Below are 26870 nucleotides of genomic sequence, written 5' to 3'. Positions count from 1 at the left end.
CGAAGGAGCGTCAAGAGTTACCCACTTTGATGGTTTGGCAGACATGCGCAACCAACAAGCTTGCTTTCAAAATCACTTGCACAAACGCACATTGAAGAGGTTCTGTGAGTTGACCACATCACATTTCACACCATTGTATCATTGCATCTACTTATGTGAATGTGCAGGTTTTCTATGAGGAAGGAAGAGCTATATTCAGTTCTGCTGTTGTAACTCTATTTACTGTATCAACCTGGTCTTGTTGGTTGCCGCGAAAAGCGTCCAGTAGACTGAAGTCTTCATTTTATTTCAAGAGTGGGCCTTGCACAGGGTCACGACGAGAAGAATAGACAGATGCCCGTGTGTGCAGGTGGAGATGAGGAGCTCCTCTTAACAATAAAGCGACGATGAGGCGCTATAGCCTATTCAATATTTCTTTACACTCACTGCATCGTAAGACGGGCTTCATACAGGCATGCATGCTAGCAGCCAATGAGGATTGCACATATATCAATGGTCATTACTTAACCAGGGCACAGAGACATTTTTGATACGCTACATAGCAAGAATGCTCGACAAGGCGATGAGATGCAATCCTGTTTCGGTACTTGTGCACGTGCACAACTACTTACACAGTTACCACGCAATCCACTCGACTCATTGGTTGCGAATTTGTCTCCTTCCGGGGCTGCGTCGGTCTAGAAGTAGCTCAGTCTGCACTTGGCAACCGTTAACTTGAAGCTACAACGTAAAGTCTTGACTAATCTCGCTCAACGGCGGTAGCATTTAAGTTGAGGAATATAGGAGCCTTTTGTTGTTGTTCTTCCGCTTTCATCACTTCGCACGTCTTCAAACTCTTTCCCACGTACTTCGAGCCTCGATTAACCTACACTCCAAACAACGCGACCCCGCTCGTCTCTCTGTTTCGAATACAACCATGAGGGGATCGTTCTTGGGCGTTGTTCTGTCTTTTTTGGTCGCAACCGCCGTGATCGCGGCCCCGCTCAGCCCTTATGTGGAAGAAGCAGGCAGAGATGTGGCGGGCAAGTCCAACGAGATTGACGACCTTGTCGAGGCTATGAGCAGACTCCCACGCCTCAAGACGTCTCCCCAAGGCAGTCGAATCGTCTCATCCGAAGAGGAGGCCAATGCTCCCCGCTTTGCCGGCTCAAGCCAGCCTAACGCCTGGTCTTCAGTGCCAATGGCCGGAAAGCGGACTCGCGTCTCCGAAGCCGAGTCCAGTCGAACCTCTCGAACTCGCCAGTGATTCACCGCTACATTGCCGCGAACGGATCTCAAAAATATCCTTTGATGACATCACTTCGTTTCATTCGACTCAAACCTGTCTCATCCGAACAGCCACATCTAGCTTCAAGCTCACCTAGTCCGTTGAATTGTCCATCCCTCCCACCTCCCTAACGTTGCTGTATTGAGCACCGGAATGGAAGCGGAGCAGAACCCAAATTCGATAAGCTCGCACATGCACTCGATCGACCAACGTTATGTGATTCGTCTTGTATAACCTTGTCCCTTTCCGAACAGCCACCATCCCTTATCCACCATCCACCATCCACCATGAGCGCGTGAATGCCGTCTGCGCCCTGAAAATTAAAATAGCACATGCGAGCCACTCTCCTGGAGCCACCCACCGGCTCAACCCCACGCACTTCTTCGCTGACACAGCCGCTAGATTGACTCGGTACAGCCTCGAACATAAGACGTGACACTTATAAGGGCTTACTGAATCGAAAGATCGAGTGGAGTTGTACACCCTCCTTTTGGTCGGCATCCGTTGACATCCCACGATGAAAATCGCTATCTTGTATCTCCTGGTGGCAGCTATCTCCACTCTAGCTCTTGTCAAGTCGGCCTCGATTCCCCTTTATCTGAAAGTCAGCGAGATCGTCAAGCATGCTGAATATTCGGAACAAGGCGCGGAAACAAAACTCTTGGACAGCCTCGAGCAACTACAAAGAGATCTTTACAGCTCTCCTATGCGCATTCTCGATCCGCAACGCCGCGTGTCCAACCACATCAGTCCGACTAGGATGTCCAATATTCAACTGGCTCGAAAAGAAGCCATCAATTCCATCAACTTTTCCAGGAGAAAACGACCTCGCAAGGGCATACCGCAAAGAGCTTTCTAGCTCACACCTCGTCCAGGGACAGTAGATCCTTGCCTCTTGCCAGCGAAACGTGCTTTCTACTCATATTACCAAATTCTACCACATCCTGTCCTAAAATAACTTATCAGCGTGTGCTCTCCTCATACATACAAGACTGTCTGCTCTGCTTCAGCGTCATGCGGCACATTCCTTTGCTTAAACCTACACCATATGCTCGGCTGCGCTGCCACAAGGCACTCGCAACTGAGAGTTTTGGACAATTCATGCTTGTTATTCAGGACAGAAAAAAATGTTACGACTGTGAGGCGGAAAAAAGCCACAAAAGATTGACCAGCCTGGGGCTCGAACCCAGAATCTCCTGATTAACTCAATCCTCTGAGAGGATATTCGTAGTCAGACGCCTTACCATTGGGCCAACCGGCCATTTCATATTAGGGTGGTTGAGTGTTGTGTATATAATGTGATTGCATTGAAACCAGGTTTCTTCGCTCATCACGAATGAATGTTATATGCCGCGCAGGAAGCGTGAATACGACGCCCGCTCGCATGGTGCAGGGGGACGAGGTGTAGCGGAGGGCCTGAGGGATCATCAGCTGTCAATCTGTGAATGTGTTGCAAGATTGCCATTGTATGAGTCCAAACAACTAAAGCATTTGAGATGAAGTTCAGCCCATTGCTTTTGCTGTTCAAGCCGAATCGACTTTCGGCCGGAGTCCGGGACATTTGGCTGGAAGGCGACGTTCGGGAGGATGATCTGAGCTTGGCATGTATGACTCAGCAAACAAAAACCTTAAGAACAGCTCATACTACGGCTCTCGATCGTCATTGATATGGCGAGAAGTCCTGTCTTGGCAAAGCGTTCTGAAGAAAAGAGATGAAGACCTTAGCAGATGGATGGTCGCCGGGCCCACCGAAGCTCGACCGGTCGCGCCACAAGCGCTGTACGCGGGCTTATGATTCATTCAGGCGGTACGTTTTGGAAGGCTGAGCTGGACCTTCCCACCAATGCGCCTAGTAGCAGCACTCTCGATTCAGTAAGACGGATAAATAGCTCCAACTCACACACTTTTCAAAGCTAACCAACAAGCTCCAAGGCAAGCCCTCGGCCCATGTCCCAGAATGACACCGCGCTTCAACTTCCTGCTCGTCTTGATCGTCTATGGCCTCGTCAGCAGAGTCAGAACGGGGTTCATCAACTCGGAACTGGCAGAAGAGCTAGCAGCAACTTCTCGACCTGTTCCGATCCACGATCAAGGTTTTGCCAGCGGGAGCAGACTCAAGTCGGCCTTTCTGAATCTTCGAGCCAAGTTCCTGCGGACCAAAACATCCCAAAGGTGGATACACACCTTTGCCACCGAGTCCGATCCGACGGGTCAAACGGGTGGATTCTCGCTCCCGAACGAAGACGCAGTCGTTCGTTATAGTTCCAACAGCCCCATGGTTCGATCCACCGAAGAGAAAATGGGAATGTACACGAATCCGGGCTTGTGGAAGAAGTGGAGGAGGATGAAGCTTGCTGAGAAGGAGGCGAGAGCAAGAGCAAGGATCCCAGCATCTTCGAAATCGGTCGAAGGAAGCGCAAAGGCTATGAGGTGGTGGAAAGACGTCGACGGCGCTGCTCGAGACAGAGGCATTACGAAGCCTGAGATCGAAGAGATCCGCGATACAGCAGATTGGGCGGTCAGAATGGATGAACCGAGCATGCGCACATTCCGATTCGCAACTCGCAACGGTCAACGCAGACTTCCGTAACTGGCAATAGTGTACCGTGTCCCGATCCAAAGAAACGCAGCGACACAGACAGTAGCTGAAATGAATCTCAATCGTCGCTTGACACTGCAATCACGAATGTATAGTTACTATCAAGAACAAATTACAAGCTGAGCGTACAGTGATACGAGATTTGTGGTGATTAAGGTGTCCGCCTTTCGCCAGGACGCCAGGGACAAGGGCAGGGTTGTTCTTCTTTGCCAGTTCCCGGATTGGTGCTCAGACTCGCGCCTGCTCTAGGCTGCGCTGCAGTACCAGCGTCCAACAGAGCCAGAGCCTCCTGCACGGCCTCCCTATCGATCAAGATCCGCCTGCGCTTCTGCTCACGGGCGTCCAGCCCATCATCTTCATCTTCCGTTTTGATTTGCGGCACTGTGTGCACAGTTGTGTCCGAGGTGGTGTGAAGCAAGAGCGGTTTGGCAGTAGCACGGTCGTTGCTGGTAGCCGAGATGGTGTTGGAGCGAGAAGGCTCGATCTCGACAGATGCTTCGCGAGGCCGTTTGCTGGAGAGAAGAGGAGAATGAACGTTGCCACTACGCTTGCTGACGACTTCGGCGAGAAGGTCGAGACCACCTTGCCACTGCGAGAAACGCGGATGCGAGCGAATCTGACGCCATGCCGATGGGATTGTCTCACCTCGTGATGGGTAGGGAGGAAGAAGTTGACCAGTCGTTCCGGAACGCGACATACCTGGACGCGATGGGGACAGAGATGACGCGGTAGCAGCAGCAGAAGAGGGTACTGATGAAGACGGAGAGGCAGTGGCGGTGGTGACGGCTTCGCAGAATGCGGCCAGACCAGGATCGGTCGAGCAAGCGCCGCAAGTGCTAGGATCACCTGTGCACACCGGCTCAGCAGGCGTTTCCGTGACCGTCCAGAGCTTCTTGCTGGGGTTGCCCTTTGATGTAGATTTGAGTGACAGCGGCACGGCAGCAGTGACCGAGTACCCCGGGGGAGAGGCAGGCTGTGTGACAGTGTACCAGAGCTTTTTGCCTGTGCCATTCGAAGCGGTGCGCCTGCGCTGATCGAGGGCCAGGTCATTGGCATGTGTGAGCGAGCCGATGCTCATCCTCCTCGACGTCTCTGATGCGCCTGAAGCTGGTCTACGCTTAGGGAGTGGAACTGCAGATGCAACGTCGCTGATGACGGCAATATGTGACGGCGGTGTCTGCGTCGAAAGATCAAGAAAGTCGTCTGCGCAAACACAGGGAGAAGCCTCGGTGCAAAAGCCACAGCCTCCTCCGACAGAAAGATGGCCACCTTGCGGCATGAGAGATGGTGATAGGAGTGAGGTGGGCTTGTCATCACTGCTTGTGGTGGCAGAGATAGTTAACGAAGGGGCATCGGGGGAGGGCGGCTTTGTCGACTCAAAAGACCAGAGAGGTAGCTTAGAGGCTTTGCGCGGAGCTACCTTTCCAGTCTCGGGCAGCGAGCCCTGATCGTCGCTGGCGGTGTCGTCTAGGCTAGCAGACGGGATAGTGTCCACAGCATCAGGAGGCGGAACAGGAAGTGAGACTCCGATCGGCTTCGGTCGAAGGGGCACAGACGCTGCTTGCTGCTCCTCAGTTGAAGAGCCCGCCTGCAACGCGGGCTTGTCTGGCTTAGCATCAGCAAATCTTACTCCACCAGCACTCCTCTCCCGATCGCGCTCGCTCTTTGCACCAGGTGCAATCAAAACGCCTCTTTTGGGTACAGCTGACGAACGTTCGTGCGCTGGAGCCTTGCATCCTGGGCCAGATCTGTTGCTTGGCGTAATGCCTGGAAGTCTGCCTCCGTTAGCCTTTGCCTGAAGGAGGTACTTCTCGATTTGAGCAAACTTTTCCTTCCATGCCGAAACTTCTTTGCGCAGAGAGTCGTTCTCGGCTCGTAGCTTTTGGGCGACCTTTTGAATCTCGACGCTACGGTCGATTTCGGCTGCTTCATAGGCAGCAACTTTCGCTTCGAGCTCTGCAAGGTAAGACTGTTTGCGCTCGCGGAAAGCACGTTGAGAGGCACGGTTCTGAGCTTTGCGCTTAGTAAGGGGTTCGGTTTCGGAAGGCTTGCGACCAGGCTTGGCGCGCGCAGGCAAGACCCATTCTTTGGATGGCTGAACAAGAGGTGCGCCACTGGTGTCCTTCTTGGCAACAGGGGATGCAGTGGAGGTCGAGGGTACAGGAGCGGCAGAGAGCGTGGGCGCTAGCGTTGCTGGTTTGGGCTTCGGAGGCGATGGTGCAGCAGAACGTAGAGGCGCTGCAGCAATGGAAGAAGACGGTGCTGGCGCCAGCCGTGAAGAAGGCGGCTTTGATGGAGCGGGTTTGAGAGATGAGGCAGCCGCTGAAGAAGATACCAGCGGTCTCTGTGCCAGGTTTCGTTGTGCTGCAATGGAAGACGAAGATGTGGCTGGATTGGGCAAAATCTGTGCCATAGCTGGAGATGACATGGTGGAACGCGCTGACGTTGGAATGAACGCTAAGCTTGCGAAAAAACCAGAGAAGACGGCATGACAGCCTGAACCACAACGAGTGGATGTGACGTCTGGATCAGCAGCCCGAGGATGCGAGCTTCAGCCAGATTGTGAGGCCTCACGTCGTCGTCGAAGGCCAAGCGTTGAGGATTTGTACGGTAGTCGAATGCTGTTGTTGAGGTTGAGGGAAAAAGGATCGATGGTTTCGAAAGAGTCGTGGAGGCAATGGGGAGAGCAGAGAAAATTTGGGTACTCTGGTGGAATCGACTCACGACTGAGCCGCTCTCTTGGCTGAAGGAGCTGAAAAGACGAGAGGAGACTTGTACTGGTCTGGTGCCTGCGAACCGATACAATGAGCTTCGGGTGTGGTAGAAATTCTTGTTATCAGATTAGAATTGAAGTGTGCGTGGACTGCTTCTTCAAGAGAACATTGAAATCTAGTTTCGATGCGAGAGTCAGCCATTGGACTCGAGTTATCTGATTGGCTCGCCGTGGTTCGCTTCAAGTTTCAACCTCTGCGTGTCTTTCCTCAGCCCTCACACCCCACCTTTTTCGTGCCAGTATGCTTTGCTGAGGCGCGCTGGTGTGCATGCCAAGTACTTTGGCTGGTCTGCGCTGAGGTGCGGCTTGCGCGCTCGCTGGTGTGAGCTCTTTGCCGCAGTCTCGCTATGTCTAACTTGCCGAGAAGGCTCCGACAGATGAGTCACACCAGTCGGATGCCATTGTCCTCCCTTTGATTCGAAGCCTCGCCTCGATCGCGCTAATCTGATAAGTCTATGCAGTTGACATGCTTGAGTTTTCCAGCACCTCTGCAAGTTGATGCATGCGCTGCTTCCCATTGGCTCTTTGTGTCTGTTCTGTTCCCCTCCAACAAGTGGATCGGTCAACTACGGAAGTTGGATGATCACATGACTTTGCCTTGACTTCTTCAAACCTTACGAACGACAGGCGCAGGGAGATCCGCAAAGCAGAACATGACTACGCTGATAGAATTCGAACCACTAGATTGTCATGTTTTCTACATCGGCTGGTGACGACTAATGTACATGCCACCGTCCGATCAGATTCGAACGGTCGAGATTCTATCTGATCTTGGCGTGGTCTCTGGCTACCGGACGAGTTGCAATTTGTTTTATGTTCGTGCTGCCGCTCTCACATTTGAAACTGACATGAATTTCGATTCGTGATTCGTGATTCGTGATTTGTCTTAAGCCCTCTCCACACAACCCCACATGCGAACATGCTGTACCCTACCTTTCTCGAGTGGCCACAAGGCAATCATCGCTGGTTGCTCGGCAACATCCTGACGCCTTTGCTAGCCGAAGGCGGGGGCTAGCGTTGTCGTCATCCGGTAACCGGCTTCGAATAAGTTGCCGATTAGCCGGTTGCTGAACCTCGCGTTTATTTCATCGGCGCTAAGCCCAGCGAAAAGTCCGTTACGTGATACGGGGTTTGGTTCAACTGGGAATGTTAAGTTGGTATACCTTGAAGTAACGCGGTTTCTTCCGAAAATTAGGGTCGGAAAGGGTCGGCGAACACTCATGACTCCTGACTGCGCCAAGCAACGGAACGTGGAAAGTTTCGACAAAGTGTTTGATGTGCATGACTCCTGGTTCCGCATCCTCCGCTGTTTTGCAATACATACTGAAGTGTCCTTTGAAACGGTAGCTCGTAGGAGTCAGGTCCAACGATATCTTCTACAAACGAAGAAGCAGACGAATCGACTCGATGTAGGAGGAGAGATTGACTAGCCAAAGGTCCACGGATTTAGCTTGGAAATCGATCAGCCTGTCAAAGAAGTCAACATGGAATGTGTCTGTGGTTCGCTGGATCTGGTGTCGGCTGAAAAAAAAAAAGATATGTCCGACGTGTCAATTTGCGATTCTGTGAAAGTTGTGAGTCGGTTACGCAGATTCGTGATTCGTGATTCGTGATTCACGATTTGGTCCACGGAGACAACGGCAATTTTATTTTAATTCGATTCGTGAATCGTGTAGGCGTTCTTATGAAATTTGGTCGTCCAAATTTCCAAATTCACAGTCGTGAGTTACGAATGCTCTTATGACTGATGACAGATCCGCCTTCCACCGGGAAAGTAAAAGATCGGCGCGGTGCGAAAACCGGGAAACAAATTTGCCGCTGTTTGGTTCGGCCTTAGCAGGACGCACTTGTGTATCAGCACCTCTATCACACGTCAAAGATCAACCTCACTTGTATCTGCCATCGGCTCAGTCAAAACTTGTTCATCCACTTCCACCACATAGCATCATCATTCAAAGACCTTAGATCCGAGATTCCACCAGCTCTTTTCCCCACACCCTCCAGTCTCTGGTCAGCGAAACGCCTTAGCCGAAGCCGGTCCCCATTCCCCGAAAGCGTTGTCAAGTGACCTGACGACCAAAGCGTTCAGCAAGCGTGTGCACACCATATAAAGCTGCCCCACACAGCTCTTTCAAGCTTCTGGCAGCTCGTCACTCCTTCCATTTCGCGCATCACACATCCATGGCCACCATGCCGTACCAATACCTCACTTTCAGCGACCTGTACGAGGAAAAGGTGCGATCATCTGCACCCTCGTTGCCCGCCACGGGTGTTTCCTCTACACTATCACCCGTCTTCCTCTTACCCACAGCATCGGCTTCCCATGACAGCTCGGCGTATCGTCATCAGTACCTTCAACCATCACGCTCGCACTCTTTCCCGCGTCGACAAGATGTACATTCACACGCGATGCTCAAGACGCTCACTCAGGATTCGGATCTGGTCGCGGCTCCCTCTTCACATGCCTCGTCATCATCATCATCATCATTCTCTTCACCATTACATGTGGACTTCCTCCGAGTCTTCAAACGAAAGACTTCGCTCAAGTCGTGGTCTCGAAAGAACTCGGGTCACACCTCGGACTCTTCCGCATTCTCCACACCCACGTCCTCGCGTCGCTCTTCGTTCGCTTCGCAAGGCTTTAGCTCTCTGCATAACCCAGCTTCGACCGCTTCGAGCGCAAACACTTCACCAGCCATCTCAAGACAAGTGACAAAAACCCCGATTTCGGATTACGAAGCTATGATCCACAACACAGAGAGGCAGGAACAGGTTGATGAGGCGAATCGTCAGAAAGAGCTGCAGGCGTATTTTAATCAGGCCGCTGAGACAGGACTGGGCCTCAGAAGGTTCTGAAGGTTTTCAGAACGACATATACCCACTTGCGATCGCAGTTGTATCTCTATAATGTTAGGATTATTCACCACTACTCTTGTTGTAATACCACATCCGCATCGAATTCGGATGCAGTTCCCTTGATTCTACTCGCACGCTGTATGGAAAGTGTTGAGATCGGATTTCTCCTCGATTGACAGATTAACGATGGATGAGTGCAACTGAGACTCATCACACTTTTTCACGTCCTCCTTTGAACTCCTCCCTGCCCAATGCAGCACTTAGCGCCTTGAACGCGACAGCAAAGTCCTTGTCTTTGAACTCGTCGTTGCCACCAAGTGCTTCGTAAATACTGGATGTCAACTGGCCTAATGGCGTAGGCACGCCTTGCAATTTTGCCGTGTTCATCGCCAGCTTCAAATCCTTGGCCATCAGTCTTGCGGCGAATCCGCCTTGGTAATCTCTGTCGGCCGGTGGACTGTACTTGGTTCCCTCGAGGGCACCTGGACAGGGGTTGTTGACTTCGCTCGACCAGCATTTGCCCGTCGAGGTGTTGATGATGCCAGCTAGAACGGCGGGGGGCAGACCGTGCGCGGTTCCTAGCAACATTGCCTCGGTAACACCGAGCATCGAGATTCCTAGCAAAAGGTTGTTGGCAATCTTGGCGATCAGGCCGTTACCGTTCTTGCCGCAGTGAACAGCGCGAGAGCCCATGAGCGATAGGTACGGTTCCGCCGAGGCGAAAGTGGTGGACGAGTCGGATCCAACCATGAACGAAAGAGTTGCTGCATTAGCACCCACTACACCACCCGATACGGGCGCGTCGATCATGTCAAACGCTCCATTGGCGTTGGCGTTCTTGATCGCCGTGGCTGTTTGAACCGCTACATCCGGGTCGAGTGTCGTGCAATCGATACACAGCGTCTTGGCCTGCGCATCATCCACAGCCGCTGCTTGAAACGACTCGAGCCCGTCCAGAATACCATTTTCATGCGTGTATACGCTTTCGACCTGCGGCGAGGAAGGAAGCATCGTGACAATCGTACCGGATAGCTTGGCGATTCCAGCAGGAGAAGAAGCCGCCAGGATGTTGCGGTTCGGGTACAGCGAAGTGTTGGCCGTGAGGAAGCGAGTGATGGACTGTTCGAACGCATCATGCACCACAAATGTGACAGCAGGGTCAGGATTTGAAGCGAGCGTCTTGGAGAGCAGGTTGTTAGCCATTTCTTTGCCCATCGCTCCAAGACCGATGAACCCGATTGTCTTGCTTCGGTCGTGCGGCACACAACGCCGAATGGTATGATGCAGCATGCATCTCGTTGTCGGCAGCATGTTGAATGAGATGAGAATACAGTGATCGTAGTGAGCAAGAGCGTGAAGCGTGACCGACGACGTGCTGTGGAGAAAGGAGGGAGGAGGCCGAGTCTACAGAGCAACAAGATGCTCGCGCCTGGTTGATCTTTTCCGAAGTGCTCTTAATGCGGGGAGGATTCACGATTCGCAGGGAAATTGACTCACGACGTGTAAGACGCTGCCCCGCTCCTAATTACCCCAGGCCGATAGCCGGTTAAAAATCCCCGTTCCTCGTGTTTGCGTTCACGATTGCGCCATGATTCGGATTTGGCGGTCTTTACTTTCTCGAGGTTTGTCAACACGAGTCGTAGCGATTGCTGTCTCGCTCGTTCCCCATTCGTCGCTCTCTTGAGATCCTCCAGCTATGATAAATATTTGCAGCCAATCGCGCCGATTCAAACACGGCAAGCATGTGTGGTTTGGCCTGCCGCAGCAATCACACCTATTCAAGCCTGTCTCTGGGCCGACTGGGTTCTATACGAGGACAACCCACTCTGTTATTTTGAGCGGGCAAAGTGCGCGACCTACTTGTTTTGAAAGAGAGCGCCGGTGAGCACTTGATGGGAAGCCTGTGTGACCTTGTCGACAAAGCCAACCGCAAGGCAATGCTAATATGCTCCAAAGTTATAAGCTCCAACGTTTCTGATCGATTCGTTGACTGGCTCGAATGGCACTGTCTCAAACTCTCAACGCACTCGCTTATCCTCATACCGGGTCTGATCAACAGCAATTCATCTGCAAGACAGCAAAGTGCCTTTTACTTTACATTGCGATCTTCTTCACTGATTCTCCTGATTCGCATTGGCCTCGAAGATCTTCTCCTTCATCTTACTTGCTGTACTTTTGACCGACACACCAGCTTCGCTTCTCTCTCGCGCTCTGAGCCTCTGTCGATTCTTTTCACTCATTCCTCTCTGTTCGTTTATCTTGCGCTTCAATCTCGCTTCTTGCTCCTTGACCATATCTTTGCCCATCACGTACTGGCGGAAACCAGTGCGTAAGTTGAGGAAACCTTTACGAAACCAACCCATCTTCATGAGTTCTTGCTGGTCTTGCAGACGGAGTTCTTCTCGAAGACGTTCTTCGCGCTGACGGCGCGCGCGCGCGGCGACAGTGAGGAATTCATCCGTGATGAAGGCTTGGTCAGTGTTGGCGAGTGCGTAGGCCGGGATGGCAGATTTTTTCTCGGATCCACGAGAAAAGTCGGGAAAAAGCGATGAGAAGCGTACGGAGGACGGGTCGATGGTGGCGGAATTGAGGCCTAAACCATCTGCTGCCAGGTTGGTCGGTGAACCTGCGATACTGTTTCTGCTACGCAGCGCCAAAGAAGCTTCAGCAGCGGAAGCAGCAGCTGCTGCTGCACGATTCGCCTGCATCCTTGCGAGTGCCTCACTTCGCTGAACCATGAACCGATATGCTTGGTCTTGGAACGGTCTGAACAGATGACAGAGCCAATTGTGGACCACATTGAAATCGTTGCCGTGGCTGAGAAACACCGCCGCAGCGTACGCTTCAAACATATCTGCATCGCGCTTGATCAGTAGTGGCAATTGCGCCATTTCTTCGTCGGTCTGTCGTGTGCGCGTGCATTTCCTGCATGCTTGCTTCTGAGTGGTGCTGGCGTCGTCATCGTGTCCGTGTTGGCCGCGAAGCTCGCGGCAAAGCTCATCTCGCCGAGCAGCTAGTCCACACTCGCGAAACAGTAGCGCAAGGAAGTTGTTCTGCGTTGGGTAGTTGGACAGTCTCGTCAATGATCCTTCGTTGACATCTGGGTAGGAGAGGTAGGCTAGCAGCCGAGAAGACATGTTAACAATAGAATCGCCTAGTTGCTCCAATCGCTCGTGATCCTCTAGGTCGTAATCTTCGACTAGATCGTTGAATGCGATTTGGTCTTCTCTTGGGTGCTGCTCTTCCCCTTCTTGTCCTCCATCGGCATCCTCGAATGGTGCCGAGCTAGGGGTGGAAGCCTGATCGTTTATCTCCTTTGCAAGACCGAGAGAAAGAACTTCGAGCCATTTGTCCTTGACCTGAGGCAGCTCCCGTCCCCAAGCTTCAGGGTCTGGGCCGAGATTGAGCCATACCGTATCTTTGCCGTCGAGATCCTTGGGTGGCACGCCCTCAGGGTACGGGTAGAAGAAAGATTCGTCTTCGTCAACCATGCCACGTTCTCGCGCTTCGCGAATGGCATGAAAGATAACGCGTGCCTGCGACTCCATGCGCTCGGACTTGGACATGGACGTTGATGACGAGGGCATGTCTTTCCTGAAGCGCGAGCTTGTTGAACTGTTGTCTATATCGGATCTGTTTGTATCTGAGTCCTTTGATGTCGAATCCAAGCTTGCCCAAGGGACGGTTGCGGAAGACGCAGTTGGCAAATCATTCTCTTGCAAAGGCCTCGTACTCGGTGATGTGCCAAAGCCAGAGAGAAGTGATGATATATGACTGCGGAACAGTGACCCACTCCAGCGAGTCGTAGGATCACCATGATATTGGGTTTCCATCTTCACTCTCCTCAACTCCAGCTCCTTGTCCTGCGTTGCTGTTTCGGGCATTGTATGCTCTGCCGCATTCATTACATGCTTGACTTTGAGCACTGGTTTTACATGAACCGCGATGGTATCGCCTTGCTGATTCAAGCGTGCCGATTCCATCTCGAGTGCTTCTGATCGAGCACTTTCTTTGGCCGCTTTTGCTATGCTTCCTTGCTCTTGTCTCTCTCTTGCCTTGAGCGCCTTGCGCGCTCTTTTGCCTAGCTTTTGCGGCTCTTCTGACAACACTGCCGATTGAGGAGGCTCTTGGTGGTTGTGTGTCTTACATGCTTGCAGTTGTTCCCTTTTAGTGCTAGAAGAAGCAATCAACCTGGCTGGCGTTGCCGCTCGAGGTGTCGGCGATAGCGGTGTGCGGCTGGACAGGCGTACCGCCACTGATGTGTGACGTAGCAAAGACATTGCCTATGGGGAGCGGTCTGAGGCGGCGTAATGGGCGCCTCGGTTGAGTATCAAGGAAGCATAACAGCTCGAGACATCAGCTCTGGCTGATTTGAGGTGATGATGGTGAAAGAGCAGGTCAGACAGCACCAGCAGAGACTACCTTGAAAGATCGGCGAGTTTTCGGAAGAAAGCGAACAGAACAAAGCGCAGAGCACAGATTAACGAGTGGAGGTGTGCATCGGTATCGGCAACGTCAACGTGCGCTCCAACGCAAAATCGGCTGCGTCACAAATCAAATCCATAATCGACCCTCTGAACTCGGTTGTTTCCACCTTATCTTCTAAGCTCAAAGCTGAAAAGATCCTCACGCACCCGCACAGACAGTCGTGAGTTGCAGTACAAAAGCATTCACAGCATCACAGAACGCATTGCACCAAATGGACTGCTTTCTAGTGGGAAATCTATAGAAACCAAATCATACATCGCGCCGAATCGAGCTTCCACCGATGTTGAACAGTGAGTTGAGCAAGGATCTCTTTTTGGTGGAGGCAGGGAGCGGCTGTCTTACAAATTGGTCGGCGTGCTTCTTGTAAAGGATAGCCGAGTCGAGCACGCCTCCGTCAGTCGAGTGAATCATCTCGACTTTCAAGTGATTGACATCCTGGAAAGTGAGACGAGCATAGCCGTTGTGGACGTTGTCTGCGAAAACGGTGTAAGAGGGTTGAGTGTTGAAGCCCTCGAGGCCCTCAATATTACCTGCTGCACCGGCGACAATGTACCAGGGAGCTTTGGGATCGTTCAAGTTGGCAGCGTCGACGGTTCCCTTGTAGATGGGCTGGTGACGTTGGAGGTTGTGAACGTGACCTGCGACAAAGAGATCAACGCCGTACTGGTAGAACAGATCCTCAAAAGCAGCCTGACATTCCGAGCAAATGTTGTCATTTCCACCAGTGCTATACCAAGGTCGATGGCCCATCGCAACCACCCAGGGGGTAACCTTGCGGTCGACCGAGGCAAGATCGGCCTTGAGGAAGTCCAGCTGTTGGTTGGCGCGGCCATAGGGACCCGCACCGAGTTTCGGCGTGTCCGGGGCCGAGGGAAAGTCGGTCTCGGTGTCGATGGAGATGAAGTGAACCATACCGTAGTCGAACGAGTACCAGAAGGGTGGAAGGGCCAAGCTTCGAGCCAGTGTAGCGCTGGCCTTGGCAGCTGAGACCTTGCTCTGCGAGACAAATGTGGTGGGCATGTTAGGAGCGAATCTGTGAGAGAAATCGGTAAAGTTATACTGACCCTCAGGGCAAGCACCCTGGTAGTAAAGGACTTCCTGGCAGGCAGCTTCGTGGTTTCCCGGGCCCGCCATGTAGGGCTTGACTGACGAGATGGAACTCAACTGATTGAAAAAGAGCTCGGTGATGGCAGCATAGGCATCTTTCCCATTCAGCAGGTTCTGAGGACGCAAGAACCAGTCATCAGCATAGGCAAAGTCTCCCGGATGGATGACAAAGTCGTACAGATCGACACTCTGCGCAAGCTGATCGATGGTCGAATGCGTTAAACTGGGAGGAATAAAGGGGATGTCTCGCTTCTTGGTGGTTGTGTAGCCGTCGAGACCATAGACGCCCATGTCGATGACAGCGTTGCAAGCAAAGGGCGAAGTGTCACCGGGCCTGCGTGCGCTCTTGAATGACTGAGTGCTCGAGTTGGACGAGTCGATGCTGTAGAAGTAGGTGGTACTAGGAGCGAGATTGTCGAGAATGACATTGTTGAACCATGTGCGAGAGGTTGGATAGGTTTCCGAGGTAGACGAGCAGGCACGTTTGTTGAGATTGGACGCCGATGTACCGTAGGCAACGCATGGCTTGTTGATCTTTTCATAGGTGTTCCAGGCGACAGAGACGGCGTTGAGAGATTTGAAGGAAAGACGGATCTGGGACGGAGTAGTCTTGTCTGCGGGGACGTGGGGGTATTCGTACGCCAAGGTGGCAGTGGCAGCGGCGAAGAGCGCCAGCACGGAAGAAAGGGTGGAGCGCTTCATTGTTGACAAGAAGGAAGCACTGGGGGAAGGAGAGGGGTTGAGCATCATGATTGCCAAGCACAAGATTGTGGAAGGATCTATATAAAAATTTCTTAGGTGAGACCGGTTCGATGCAAGATCGCAGGTGATGAGACGGCCCGCCGGCAGCAGCAAGAGGTTGGTGACATTCTGGCCAAATGCTTTTCGCGAGCACAGTGAGGACGATCTTGGAGTGAGGATCCGTTTTGATGCGGCGGCGAGAGACGGCAATACTATGTACAGAGCCTAGTACTAGCGCGGCGGCTTAGCACCTATTCCTCTCCTCTTCCAATGGGGTTGTCCGGCTTTGTCAGGACCGCGCAACGGAGGCATCTCGGTAAAAATGCGGCAATGATCTAGCGACAAACGAGATGCACGTGTATGACGGATCGAAAGCGTGCGCCTGTGAAGCTCCAAGTCTGTCGAGAAGAACGGCGCGAAGAGCAAGCACGTTGCGCCAGCTTGATGGCACATCTTCACGGAGAGATGAAGCTAGAAAGGTCATGGTGAGCCGTAGGCAGTACATAACAATATCGTGAATGATCAAGGGTCTAAGGAATCTCTTTTTCACGATTCGTGCTTCACTACAGCACGATTATTGTAGTATGAATTCAAGCGCGTAGCAATACGGAATGGTGAGCACGTTCTTGAGTTCGCAGCTCGCTTAGTTGGACAGCCACATACACCCAAGCATGAACGGCTGGTATTTCGGCATCGTTCTTGCATCGAGAAATCTGGACTACGACCCACTTGACACCACTCGTGACTGAGCTACGCGTCGGCTTTGGTCTGGCAATGTCAACTCACAAGGAGCAAGTCAAGAATGTCGGGTGTTGAGAGTGTACAGCTATGATGAAATGATTGCGGAATCAATCACAAATGAATCGTCAATCAAAGTCAGCTCAGAAACGTCAAAAGAGGCGCCGCGAAGGTAGGCTAAATGAAACGAGAACGGAAGGAACAGATATTCACGATTTTTAAATCTGTTAATAAAATTTAGAGGCGACGCTCTCGTAGCATATTTTTAAATCAATCTCCGATCGGGTAGTTGCTAAGATTAGATCAGGGGTCGATACCAACACACAAAGCTTGAATCGGGTCCTGTTTAGGGATGTGATCTTATGAAGAAATTGCGAAATCACGAATATCGTGAATCGTGAATGAATCGTTGAGGGTTAATTTAACTTAACTTAGCGCATCAAGCTGCGAGCGAGGTCCCTGTAGTTTAATTTAGATTTGCCGGATTCACCACGCACGATTCACGATTCACGATTCACGATTCGTGATTGAACCAAAGTGGGTTCTTGGTGTCTTCTGGGTTCACGACGTGCGTCCACGCATCACGGATCGTGGATCACGGACCAAGGATCGTGGATCGTGGAAGGGCGGACTGACTGTTGGAATGGGCGTTCTTAGACTGACAGCTTCCCCGCAGGCCGCACAGCTGTTCTGCTGCCATATGCGAGTCCATGTAACAATCACGAATAGAACCAATCAGAGATACGGTTTCGTGATTCGTGATTTGTGAAGCTGGGCAAGTTGTGAGTCAAGCTTGAGCAAGCAAACGCTTTGACCTGCAGCCTGAATTGGCCACACTTCACACCCTCGCTCGTGCCTTGCTTGCCTCTTGGTGATTTTGTGATTCGTGATTGACGATTGTTGGTCTGTGAAATCTGGTCAAGAGTCGGTCGAAGTATGGCTTGAAGTTCGCTTTGTGACAACGTAGCAATTTTGTGATTGTGATTTGAGACTGTGAATCACAAATGTGGCACATTACCGCTTGCTAATCTCAAGCTCCGGGTTGGGAAAGGGACAACAAAGGAAAAGCTTATCGCGGCGACTGCACTCACCACTCGTGACTTAGGCTAGGCTATAGCGGGAGACAAGACTGATGCACTGGGGCGCGGAATTTGGCTCACCGCTGGACCCTGATGGTCGGTGTGGAAACCAAGAATCCAAGAATCCAAGAAATCCAGCTGAGCGCTCTGTGCCAGTCGACGTCTTCTTCTCGCGCTCTGCTTTCAGCCACTCACGACTCGTGACTGTTCTCGGGGTGCGTTTCTAGCCTGTCTTGCCTCCCAAACGCCTTCCTCGTTCGACGTTGGCCCAGGCGTCCTTTGCCTTTATAGATTTGATCTTGTCACCATCCTTGGTGCTTGCTTTCTCGCCCAACTTTCCGCTACGCCTCGGTCGCCGCCAACATCCACTTTCAACAATCCTTAGCGCCATCGGGAAGCCACAACATTTGTGATTGCTGGGCTACACAGAACTCGGATCGTTGGCAAACTCAATTGCGCTGCATATATGTCTTCTTTCACCAGTGTTGCGCCTGATATCAGTTTCTAGATGCTCCGAGCGCCTCGGCATCAAAATCGCTTCTAAGCACCTCCTCCCTGACACACACGATGACCACGATCGCTCCTACGTCTCGGTCGGCGCTGGACGCCGCAACAAGTACTTACGTGTCCTCGTCTCTCCGCACTTCTGCACCTCCACCGCCAAACGTACAAGTCAGTACTTTGACAACGTCATCAGCCAACCTTGTGCTTGGTCTGCCTCCGCAACCTGAGGTTCACGCGCGTCGTCACCCCTTGAAACGCAAGTGGCGTTCCTTTGTCAACTTTTTCGCCCTTCCCATTCGATCCTACTACCTTGAGCCGCCCGGACTCGCGTATCGTAACGAGTTGCGTGCTAGACAAGGCCATCCCGGAGATGACCATGATCATCACTCCTTCTGGCCGGTCCCTGCTTACACCGATGAGGTGGGCGACGACGAAATGATCCTATTCAAGGCGAAAGAAGAAGCAGACACACTGGCAGCTATGCAGCTCGACCAGCAGCGGCTTGCAACTGCTGCTGTGCAACAGACCGAGCAACATACATCTTCTACCAGCTTTAGTCATGCTTCTACTGACGATGAGTACGAGGATCAGCACGTTGAGCAGCTTGCATCGTCCTTGCATTGGCCGCTAACGCCGCGCCAAGCTTCTACCTTGTCTGCCTTCCAGCGTTTCGCAACTGAGCCATCGCCTCGGTATGAGATTTCGGACCCGCTCGATCAAGTACAGTCAGCATCTTCTGTACCGCAGCAACTGCACTTGCGCCATCGCACCTGCACCCGCACCCGCACCAACAGCAACTCTGCTTCCCGCCCTTCACTCACAAACGGCGTCACCATGGCTCGACACGCTTCGACCCCTCTCGCACCCACGATCGCTTCGATATCCAGTTCGTTACCTACACCTGCACTCTCGTCGCACGTGTTGCATCGTAGAAGACGCGCGCAATCCAACGCTGCTGCTCGACCCACTCTGGCAGCTCGCAACATTTCAGAGCCCCTGAGTTGGACCTTGGTACGGTCGCAGTATTCTTATCCGAAACGCGGCCCTACGCCACAACAGCTTGCTTTTCTGAGCTCGGTCGAGTCGTTGGGTAGATTTGGTGTACCCCACTCGCCCGATGCAGCGCCGTCGCCGGCGTACGAGTCGTCGCCGAGCCAGGGCGCGAGCGACTATGGTTTTCCAGTCACCCCTGCTCATGCCAGTTAGGCTGTTGGACAGAGGGATACCATATTGGGTGGCGCTGCTCTCGACGTCTTGTTTCGCTGCACCTCTCTCCCTCTATATGTGTCTTTGCCATCGGCTCAGTTGAATCGGTTCATCGCATACTCAGTCCCCGTTATCATTCGCACCTTCCTTTCGCATCTGCATTATCTTTCGGACGATTGTCCGTCTTAACATTGTGGCTCCAGACTCTCATCGCAATTTCACATTCACAATTTCCTCGCATTCACGATTGACGGAGCTGATTCGTTTTGACTTTGGTTTGCGCTCATCGGAAGATGCGACCAGACCCAGAGCAACGGAAACACGTTTCGTCGCCCAACCAGAAGCTTTCGATGATGCCTCTTCCGCCACACTCGTAGCAGAGTCTTCCGCCGATTCTGGGATCGCCAGGCATGACGACGAGCGCGTTAGGGGGTGGAGGACGTGCGTATGTGCCGTACCACGCTTGTTGGACGTGCGGGGGTTGGATCGAGACGTACGGGTTTGGGGTGCCGGGGTGAGGGCTGAAGCCGCCGACAAATGCGCCTGGTGGTGGTGGTGGTGCGTAGCCGCCGTACGGTCCCGGGGCGGGCGTGGGGGAGAGCGGTGCATGATTCGACGGTGGCAGTGGCGCTGAAGCGTGCCCAGGAGGCGGTACAGGCGGAGGCACGTACTGCGACGGTAACCGCTCGTTGGAATGCACGTTGCTCGCATCTTGATAGTTGGGTGGCACGTCCGACATTCGTGCTCCTTCGGTCTCGGCGTCCACAGTTGGCGTGGTCGGAGTTGCAGCTGGTCGAGCCAAAGCTGATATTGCTGAAGGTGGTGGTGTCGGTGGTGGTGCGTGTGCTTGTGGCGCGTGTGCCGGATATCCTCCATAGACCTGAGCTCCCGGAACAGCCCCGACAAATCCTCCAGTGCTAGCACCAGGATACCCTCCTGGAATGTATCCGTGACTAGGCCGACCTCCTCCTCCCATCACCGGTGGGCCGCTCAACACAGGTAACGGCTTCTGCAAGTGAGTTGTCGCTCCATTCAGTCCCACCGAATAGCTCATAGCGGGCGTGTACGGTTTTCCGTACTTATCCCAGCAGCTCTTGTGCGGGTTGTTCGGATCACCGTGCTTGTAACCGGTATCGTTGCATTTTGGACATCCGCGCCAGTCGCGAGGATAGACGAGCAGCTTGCCTTTTCGCAACAGTGGCTGGCCGGGCGTAGGGACGGTGGTGGGTCGATACGAGTCGTTAGGTCGCTGACTCGGACGGCTTGCCGTATAAGAAGAGGTAGCAGGCGACGAAGGTGGAGGTCCAGATGGCGGCGCATATGCGGGTGCAGAGGCGGACGAGGGTGAGGGTGAGACTGGCGATGTTATAGACGACAATCGTGAGTGGCGCGATTCTAGGCTAGCACGATTTGCTCCTGACTGGGACGGTGTGGGACTCTGAGGCGCCGTGTAGGTCCGTGGTGGAAGACTAGGTGGTTGGCTTGTCGAAGCAGGTACGGCATGCGTGACGGTTGATGCCGTCGATGCACCCGTCGGTTGTGGTGAGATTGTACTTGAAAAAGGATTGGTACTTGCGGCTAGAAGCGGAGGCGTGGCTGCTGCATCAGTTACACTTGATCCCGTGGTTTGTTCTTCAGGTGCCAGGAAGGGATTGTTTCGTGCATTGCTGACCGAAGGTGTATCGACGTTCGCATTAGTGCCTGTACCAGTGCTCAAGCTTTGCGCATGGCTCGCTGCTGTTGCAGTAGACGAAGTGGCAGTGCTCGGCACATTTGAAGCGGCATCTAACTGCTCATACGGCGGCGGCGGCTCGTTAGGCAGAGCATCGATGTCTGCATCGTCGTTGCGCGGCATGGCACAAACTTAGCGGGAGCGCTCTGCAACTGTACCCGTCACTGTTGTCTGCAGAGCAGAAGGATATAAAAAGATGATGGACATACACACACAAACAGAACGAGATGCACATCCGTGATCGTACATGTAGCTCGCCGAAACGCGCGGAGCATTCACGATTCACGATTATTCACGATTCTGTGACTTGTGATTGACACTCACCACTCTCGTGTCTGTTACTGTCATGCAACTGCGACTGTCTGGCCACAGCTCATGAGTGGTGTGTGTTATCGGCAAGTTTGATTCCGTGTTCGCCTATTCTGTGATTCACGATTGGTGCTTGTTCTGTGCTCTGCTGCTGCTTCTTACGGCAAGTGGAGAATTCGCACAAGTCTCAGAGTGCGCAAGTCGGAAATCAAACCCAAAAACATTTCCAGAAAGCACTCACGACTTGTTGCATGTCGTTTCTCCTCCTAGTCCACCTCGACCTGGGGTCGTCAAACGGAAAATGTCAGTCACCTTGCACACCAACGTCGGTGATATCAAAGTTGAAGTGTTCTGCGACGCTACTCCACGTGCCGCAGAGAACTTTCTTGGCCACTGCGCAGCTGGCACGTACAACGACGTCAAATGGCATCGCAACATCAAATCGTTCATGATCCAGACGGGTGATCCCACAGGCACAGGCAAAGGAGGTCAATCTATCTGGGGCAAACCTTTCGCCGACGAGATTCGCTCATCTCTCAAGTTTGATCGTCGCGGAATCGTTGCGTGTGCCAACGCCGGACCAGATACCAACAAGTCACAATTCTTCATTACGTATGCTAAGCAGCCACATCTAGACGGCAAGTACACAATCATAGGCAAGGTCATCGATGGCGCCGAAGATGGAGGGACACTGGATGCTATGGAGGCCATACCTGTCGATGCGAAGAACAGACCAACCAGCGAGATCAGGATGACGGGCGTTACGGTGCACGCCAACCCAATCGCGATCAAGGCGGCAGGCAAGTGATACACGTTCTGCAAGCGTAACAATGTTAAAGTAGACCGAACAGAACTGAATTGCAAAGCAACAGCAACGTTATCAGAAAGGATAACGAGGTGGTACATGTTCGCACCGAAGCCAGGAGATCAAGTAATTCAGACGTGTGCAACATTGCCAGCCGAAATACCGTTACCGAAATCGTTTTGCCCCAGCCCAGAACTGGTACCCGTGCCGGCAGCCACGTTCAATGCTGACGGTGGAACGTAGCCGACGCCTCCATCCGGTACCGCTGCAGGAGCACCACTCGTGCCACTAGCTGGTTGGCCCATCGTCTGCGATCCGACTCCAGAGCCAGCCCGCTGCTTCAACCAGTTACTATACTCCTCGCGGAACCGAATCTGTCCACGATCATCGACCGTCACCCACGGGTACTGAGCGTTGAACTGCGTCACCGGGATCGGTTGCGTCCAACCGGGAGGCAAAACCCATGTAGCTGCGAACAATGCTCGACCAATCAAACCAACAGTCAGCAACTACTCTGGCAAAAGCAAAACGTCTCGGTTTTCGAATACAAGTATTTGATCGAGACAATCAGGCAACACTTACGATTACGGCAGAGCCCCTGCTCAGTGTCGTGCGAATGACCGACCAAATCGTCGAACCAGCTGTCTCGCTTTCGCAACCCTTTCAACAGCATATGACCTGTCTGCGGATCGACGGGCACCAAACGACCCGTGTCGGTACACATGTAGTTCTTGGTGACACCTGCCAGATACCAGTCTTTCAACTTTCCTCCGAGGTTTCGTTTCTCGACGCTACTGCCGAAAGCGATGGGTCGCTTTTGCTGCAATGCATCGCAGCCGATGGTCCAGAATATTGTTGCTAGCAATGAGAAAAGAATGTACGATTGGAAGGGCAACATCATATCCCAGCTGCAGCAGTGAGAAAGACGGTGTGTATATAAGCAGAAGGAGAAGAAAGGGATCGGGAGTGATGGTAGTTGTCAAACCGTAAACAGAGCGACCGTTGAGGTACAAGGTCAGCTTGTCTCTGGCTAAGCTGTTCAGGCAACCTTCAATTTGATCCCGTTTGAACCCACCGGACGGCTTCATCTGCGTTGTCGACTTTGAACAGCCACAGTCCATAAGCAGTCGACAGGAGCATCGAGCTTGCTAAGGTCGCCATTCGCACGTACGATTAAAAAAAACGTGAGTCCTATGAAATCACGAATGAAGCTCGACATGCAAGCGGCCCGCTGGTCCCTCCACAATGCTGAAAACTGTGCTCTCTCACGTTTGACTTGTTTTACCCACTTTGCGATGCTTGCCCACTTTGCCGCTCTCCTGTGTGCTCAGACCATTGTCGGAGCTGCTCCCTGGTCGATCCGGTGAATCTGCCCAAGCTTGGAAAGCCTCCATCTACAAGCTGGAAGTGTGAGCAGATGAGGGCTCCGCTGTCTTCAGTGCGATAGTCTTTGATAAGCGTCGCGACTCGTAAACAGGAGGTTGACTCGGTGCGTGCAAGTTAAGAAGATTCCTACGCATTCCTCATGGGTTTCTCCCGAGATGCGGATAAGTTTCCATGTTTTGTCCATACCAGAACCCTGTAATGGGCGTTCTCGAAGTAGAGCAATGACACGAGTGAGTCAAACGGCGCTAAGCCCGCCACATCATACGTCGTCGATGATGGAGCCACCGCGATGCAGATTATCAAGCTGCGTTATTGATGTGGAAGTCTGTAGTTTGATATTATTCGAGCTTCAAAGTCAGCCCTGGATCTATTCGTTTCTTTGTCAAGCTCGAACGGCGAAGAACTTACGAGATGAATGTGGGCCTCGATCTGGGCGAGCTTGTCTATCGCTCGGTCGCGTTTGCTGTTCGGGATCCAACACATCCGAGTTAGCCGCGTTTGAACGATTGAGGAAATCATAAGAGGGAAAGAAAAAGGTACAGCAGCACAAGGTACTCACATTTCGAGCAAGCTCAGCTTCTTTGTGATGAAAGCTCTTGCTTCTCTGTTGGTGAGTTGTGCGTAAAAGTTGGCGAGCCCAAGTGAGACGATCGGATTCTCCCCTTCTAGACTTTTGCCCAGTACGATCAAGAGAGGGCGATTGAGTCAGCTCCTATACCTGAAACCCTTACGGATAGCTACTTCAAGGCTTGTTACAGCCCCTCAGAGGCTCGTCGATTCTTGTAGCAAGTTCCCGAATGTGACTTACAGTCGAGTCTGGGCAGCCACACCTCCACCAATGTCTGCTAGCAGTGTGGCGTCCTTGTCCGCTACATTTGAGTCTTTCACACGGTTTTCATCGACGTCCAGCGATCTGAGCGTCTCTCGCAGCTTCTTGTAGCCCTCAATTTGGGCGATGAGGCTTTGGTGGACTTGGTTCGCTCTGTCGAGGTCCGGCAATAGACGAGAAGTGAGAAATTGACGCGACTTGGTGAGTGCATCTGCGGTTTCGGCTTTGGTAGCCTCATCGATTTCAGAGTCTTGCCGGAAGCGATCCATCGAGATTACGAAGCTTTAGCGTGACGCTGTTCGATGCGATGCGGAGCAAGGGCGATCACAAATGCAGGCGTGATGACGACAAGAAGAGTGGTGTGTGAAAGAGGAGATTTGGTAGCCTTGATTTTTGACAGCTTTTTGAGATTCTCGATTCTGTCACCCTCGAGCAAATTGAAATCAGATGCGAGATACTCACCGACTGCTGATCTTGTAAGCTAAACCTCGCTTTCTACATACAAGATCCTTCGCTTCTCACTACACCAACACTTCTTGAACAGAACTATCTTTTGTTTCCCTCAAGCACACAAAGGCAATCCCAGCTCACCCGTTTGAAGCAAAACGTCTTTCGTCTGCTCCGTAACAGCACTAAGCTCAACGTCATGCCGCCACTCGGGCATCCGATGCGGGCAAGAGCGATCGGCTTGTACAAAGAAGTGAGTAGATACATGTCTAGCTCCGGCACACTACGCCAAAACCTCTGTGCTTTTTGCGATATTGAAGCAAAAACCCCCCTGGGAGTCGAGTTCGAAAGGCATTGATGTCAAGAAGGTGCTTTTCAGCTGATGGACAATGACACGTTGCAAACTCATGCTGCTGGTGCTGTTACAGCTCCACCGTCTAGGAAGAGACTATCCAGATCCCAAGTACAATTTCTTGGGGAAACTACGCAGCATGTTTGAAAGAAATGCGCATCTGACCGACGACAAGGAGATCAAGGCTAAACTCGACCTGGCAGAGTTTGTCAAGAAAGGTAAGATTCGAATCTCTCCCTGAATGGCCGAGACTGTTGTTGACTACTGACGCATTTCATCTGATAACTACACCGCGCTTCATACAACAGAGACAGAAACTCTGTACTCGCTCAAAAAATATAGGACGATGCGCCGACGTTATGTTCAGGAATAGCTCAGAGCTCGGATTCGCTCAGGATTGTATTTGTACTTTTTCCATTTCGATCGAATCATTGGGTTGCTCTCATGTCTGTCGGCACAAGTAACGCATCGAACAGCACACGCCGAATCTCAACGAAAGAGCTTAACTGTTGGTCAGCGACTCTGATTTCACGGCTAGGCATCTTTACAGACGAGGCTGGAACTGGATGCTCTGGCCACCATCGACAACGATGCCGGTACCGGTGCAGTGAGCACCTGCACGAGAAGCGAAGAACATGGCGACACCACCAATGTCCTCGGGCGTACCAATACGGCCGGTGGGTTGGACACCTTCGAGCAGGTCGCGGTTCTCCTCGAGACCGTATGCAGTCATGCGCGAAGGGAAGACGCCGGGGCAGATGGCGTTGACCATGATGAATTTGTCAGCGAGCGAGTTGGCGAGCACTTTGGTAAGGTGCAGCGATGCGGCCTTTGACGGTTGGTCTGTGTACGGAACAATGGTCGAATTCTAGGTTAGTTCATGAGTCTCTCGTCTGGTCTAACGCTGAATGGCAAGCACAATAACTTACAGGAGTAGGTACCGTGCCCGGGGGCAGACAGACCAGCTTCGGCGAGAGGAACGATAGCAGCGGTAGAGGCAATGTTGAGCACGGTGGCATGCTCGGTATTGCTCTTGCCCTTTTCGAGCAACGGCAGCAGCGCCACTGTGAGGTAGAACTGACTCTTGACGTTGAGGTCGAATACCTTATTCCAACCCTTGTCCTCTGGGAAATTGTCCATGGGTGCGCCCCAAGTGAGACCCGAGTTGTTGACCAGGATGTCGAGTCTGGACTCGGCCTTTTTGACCTGGTCAGCGAGCGCATCACAACCTGCCTTGCTGCCCACATCGGCCTGAAGCGCTACACAGAGACCTTTTTTACCCTCGGGATCGCTGGGAGCGAGCTTACTGAGCTGCTTGGCCACGTTCTGCAGATCAGAGAGCTTGCGACTGGCAATGTAGACCTTGGCACCGTTGCGGATATAGGTGGCGGCGATCATCTTGCCAATACCCGTGCCACCACCGGTGACAAGGGCGATCTTTCCATCAAGCGAGAAGAGGCGCTGAGCACCAAGCTCAGGCATCACTTCGGGAGCTGCGTCCTTGGGCATTGTGTTGATGTAGACTCGTTCAGAAGCGGGATGGTGAAGGAGTTGATCAGAGTGGAGCACGGCAACGAGCAAGAAGCACGAAGATGCCCATGTCAAATATAGTCAAGCGCTACGTTGACTGAAAGCCTCGCAGAAAGTTGGGA

General features: G+C 52.5%; 15 protein-coding genes and 1 non-coding gene across 16 annotated transcripts; 7 read left to right on the top strand and 9 right to left on the bottom strand.

Moving 5' to 3' along the window:
* Window positions 1–916: 916 nt before the first annotated feature.
* UMAG_02194 (uncharacterized protein) lies at window positions 917–1246 on the top strand (the record flags this gene model as incomplete). The annotated part of the gene is made up of 1 exon (XM_011390238.1): window positions 917–1246. One exon carries the CDS (start codon window positions 917–919, stop codon window positions 1244–1246), a length of 330 nt encoding a protein of 109 aa, XP_011388540.1.
* Window positions 1247–1784: 538 nt separating this feature from the next.
* UMAG_02193 (uncharacterized protein) lies at window positions 1785–2126 on the top strand (the record flags this gene model as incomplete). Its single annotated transcript, XM_011390237.1, has 1 exon — window positions 1785–2126. One exon carries the CDS (start codon window positions 1785–1787, stop codon window positions 2124–2126), a length of 342 nt encoding a protein of 113 aa, XP_011388539.1.
* A 306-nt stretch (window positions 2127–2432) lies between these two features.
* Window positions 2433–2528, bottom strand: UMAG_16040. Its single transcript has 2 exons — window positions 2493–2528; window positions 2433–2468 (listed from the first exon to the last, which is right to left on the bottom strand). It is a non-coding gene; the product is annotated as a tRNA-Arg (tRNA).
* Window positions 2529–3224: 696 nt separating this feature from the next.
* UMAG_02192 (uncharacterized protein) lies at window positions 3225–3857 on the top strand (the record flags this gene model as incomplete). Its single annotated transcript, XM_011390236.1, has 1 exon — window positions 3225–3857. One exon carries the CDS (start codon window positions 3225–3227, stop codon window positions 3855–3857), a length of 633 nt encoding a protein of 210 aa, XP_011388538.1.
* A 160-nt stretch (window positions 3858–4017) lies between these two features.
* On the bottom strand, window positions 4018–6279 carry UMAG_02191 (uncharacterized protein; the record flags this gene model as incomplete). The annotated part of the gene is made up of 1 exon (XM_011390235.1): window positions 4018–6279. The coding sequence occupies one exon, from the start codon at window positions 6277–6279 to the stop codon at window positions 4018–4020; it is 2262 nt and encodes a 753-aa protein (XP_011388537.1).
* Window positions 6280–8829: 2550 nt separating this feature from the next.
* UMAG_02190 (uncharacterized protein) lies at window positions 8830–9495 on the top strand (the record flags this gene model as incomplete). Its single annotated transcript, XM_011390234.1, has 1 exon — window positions 8830–9495. One exon carries the CDS (start codon window positions 8830–8832, stop codon window positions 9493–9495), a length of 666 nt encoding a protein of 221 aa, XP_011388536.1.
* A 210-nt stretch (window positions 9496–9705) lies between these two features.
* Window positions 9706–10806, bottom strand: UMAG_02189 (putative 3-hydroxyisobutyrate dehydrogenase; the record flags this gene model as incomplete). Its single annotated transcript, XM_011390233.1, has 1 exon — window positions 9706–10806. One exon carries the CDS (start codon window positions 10804–10806, stop codon window positions 9706–9708), a length of 1101 nt encoding a protein of 366 aa, XP_011388535.1.
* An 800-nt stretch (window positions 10807–11606) lies between these two features.
* UMAG_10069 (uncharacterized protein) lies at window positions 11607–13775 on the bottom strand (the record flags this gene model as incomplete). The annotated part of the gene is made up of 1 exon (XM_011390494.1): window positions 11607–13775. The coding sequence occupies one exon, from the start codon at window positions 13773–13775 to the stop codon at window positions 11607–11609; it is 2169 nt and encodes a 722-aa protein (XP_011388796.1).
* A 457-nt stretch (window positions 13776–14232) lies between these two features.
* UMAG_10068 (uncharacterized protein) lies at window positions 14233–15792 on the bottom strand (the record flags this gene model as incomplete). The annotated part of the gene is made up of 1 exon (XM_011390493.1): window positions 14233–15792. One exon carries the CDS (start codon window positions 15790–15792, stop codon window positions 14233–14235), a length of 1560 nt encoding a protein of 519 aa, XP_011388795.1.
* A 2423-nt stretch (window positions 15793–18215) lies between these two features.
* UMAG_11306 (uncharacterized protein) lies at window positions 18216–19358 on the top strand (the record flags this gene model as incomplete). The annotated part of the gene is made up of 1 exon (XM_011390548.1): window positions 18216–19358. The coding sequence occupies one exon, from the start codon at window positions 18216–18218 to the stop codon at window positions 19356–19358; it is 1143 nt and encodes a 380-aa protein (XP_011388850.1).
* A 283-nt stretch (window positions 19359–19641) lies between these two features.
* On the bottom strand, window positions 19642–21213 carry UMAG_02186 (uncharacterized protein; the record flags this gene model as incomplete). The annotated part of the gene is made up of 1 exon (XM_011390232.1): window positions 19642–21213. The coding sequence occupies one exon, from the start codon at window positions 21211–21213 to the stop codon at window positions 19642–19644; it is 1572 nt and encodes a 523-aa protein (XP_011388534.1).
* Window positions 21214–21700: 487 nt separating this feature from the next.
* Window positions 21701–22207, top strand: UMAG_02185 (putative peptidylprolyl isomerase (cyclophilin)-like protein; the record flags this gene model as incomplete). The annotated part of the gene is made up of 1 exon (XM_011390231.1): window positions 21701–22207. The coding sequence occupies one exon, from the start codon at window positions 21701–21703 to the stop codon at window positions 22205–22207; it is 507 nt and encodes a 168-aa protein (XP_011388533.1).
* A 128-nt stretch (window positions 22208–22335) lies between these two features.
* UMAG_10067 (uncharacterized protein) lies at window positions 22336–23105 on the bottom strand (the record flags this gene model as incomplete). The annotated part of the gene is made up of 2 exons (XM_011390492.1): window positions 22336–22673; window positions 22787–23105. The coding sequence occupies 2 exons, from the start codon at window positions 23103–23105 to the stop codon at window positions 22336–22338; spliced, it is 657 nt and encodes a 218-aa protein (XP_011388794.1).
* Window positions 23106–23849: 744 nt separating this feature from the next.
* Window positions 23850–24688, bottom strand: UMAG_10066 (uncharacterized protein; the record flags this gene model as incomplete). The annotated part of the gene is made up of 4 exons (XM_011390491.1): window positions 23850–23915; window positions 23999–24053; window positions 24150–24260; window positions 24399–24688. The coding sequence occupies 4 exons, from the start codon at window positions 24686–24688 to the stop codon at window positions 23850–23852; spliced, it is 522 nt and encodes a 173-aa protein (XP_011388793.1).
* Window positions 24689–25065: 377 nt separating this feature from the next.
* On the top strand, window positions 25066–25591 carry UMAG_12097 (uncharacterized protein; the record flags this gene model as incomplete). The annotated part of the gene is made up of 3 exons (XM_011390601.1): window positions 25066–25119; window positions 25295–25436; window positions 25527–25591. 3 exons carry the CDS (start codon window positions 25066–25068, stop codon window positions 25589–25591), a joined length of 261 nt encoding a protein of 86 aa, XP_011388903.1.
* Window positions 25592–25762: 171 nt separating this feature from the next.
* On the bottom strand, window positions 25763–26727 carry UMAG_02182 (putative NADPH-dependent beta-ketoacyl reductase (rhlG); the record flags this gene model as incomplete). The annotated part of the gene is made up of 2 exons (XM_011390230.1): window positions 25763–26061; window positions 26148–26727. The coding sequence occupies 2 exons, from the start codon at window positions 26725–26727 to the stop codon at window positions 25763–25765; spliced, it is 879 nt and encodes a 292-aa protein (XP_011388532.1).
* Window positions 26728–26870: the final 143 nt, after the last annotated feature.

This window comes from Mycosarcoma maydis, chromosome 5, assembly GCF_000328475.2.
Source record: "Mycosarcoma maydis chromosome 5, whole genome shotgun sequence".
Lineage (NCBI taxonomy): Eukaryota > Fungi > Basidiomycota > Ustilaginomycetes > Ustilaginales > Mycosarcoma > Mycosarcoma maydis.
Note: the sequence above shows the minus strand (reverse complement) of the source record. Positions and strands in the feature narration are given on the sequence as shown.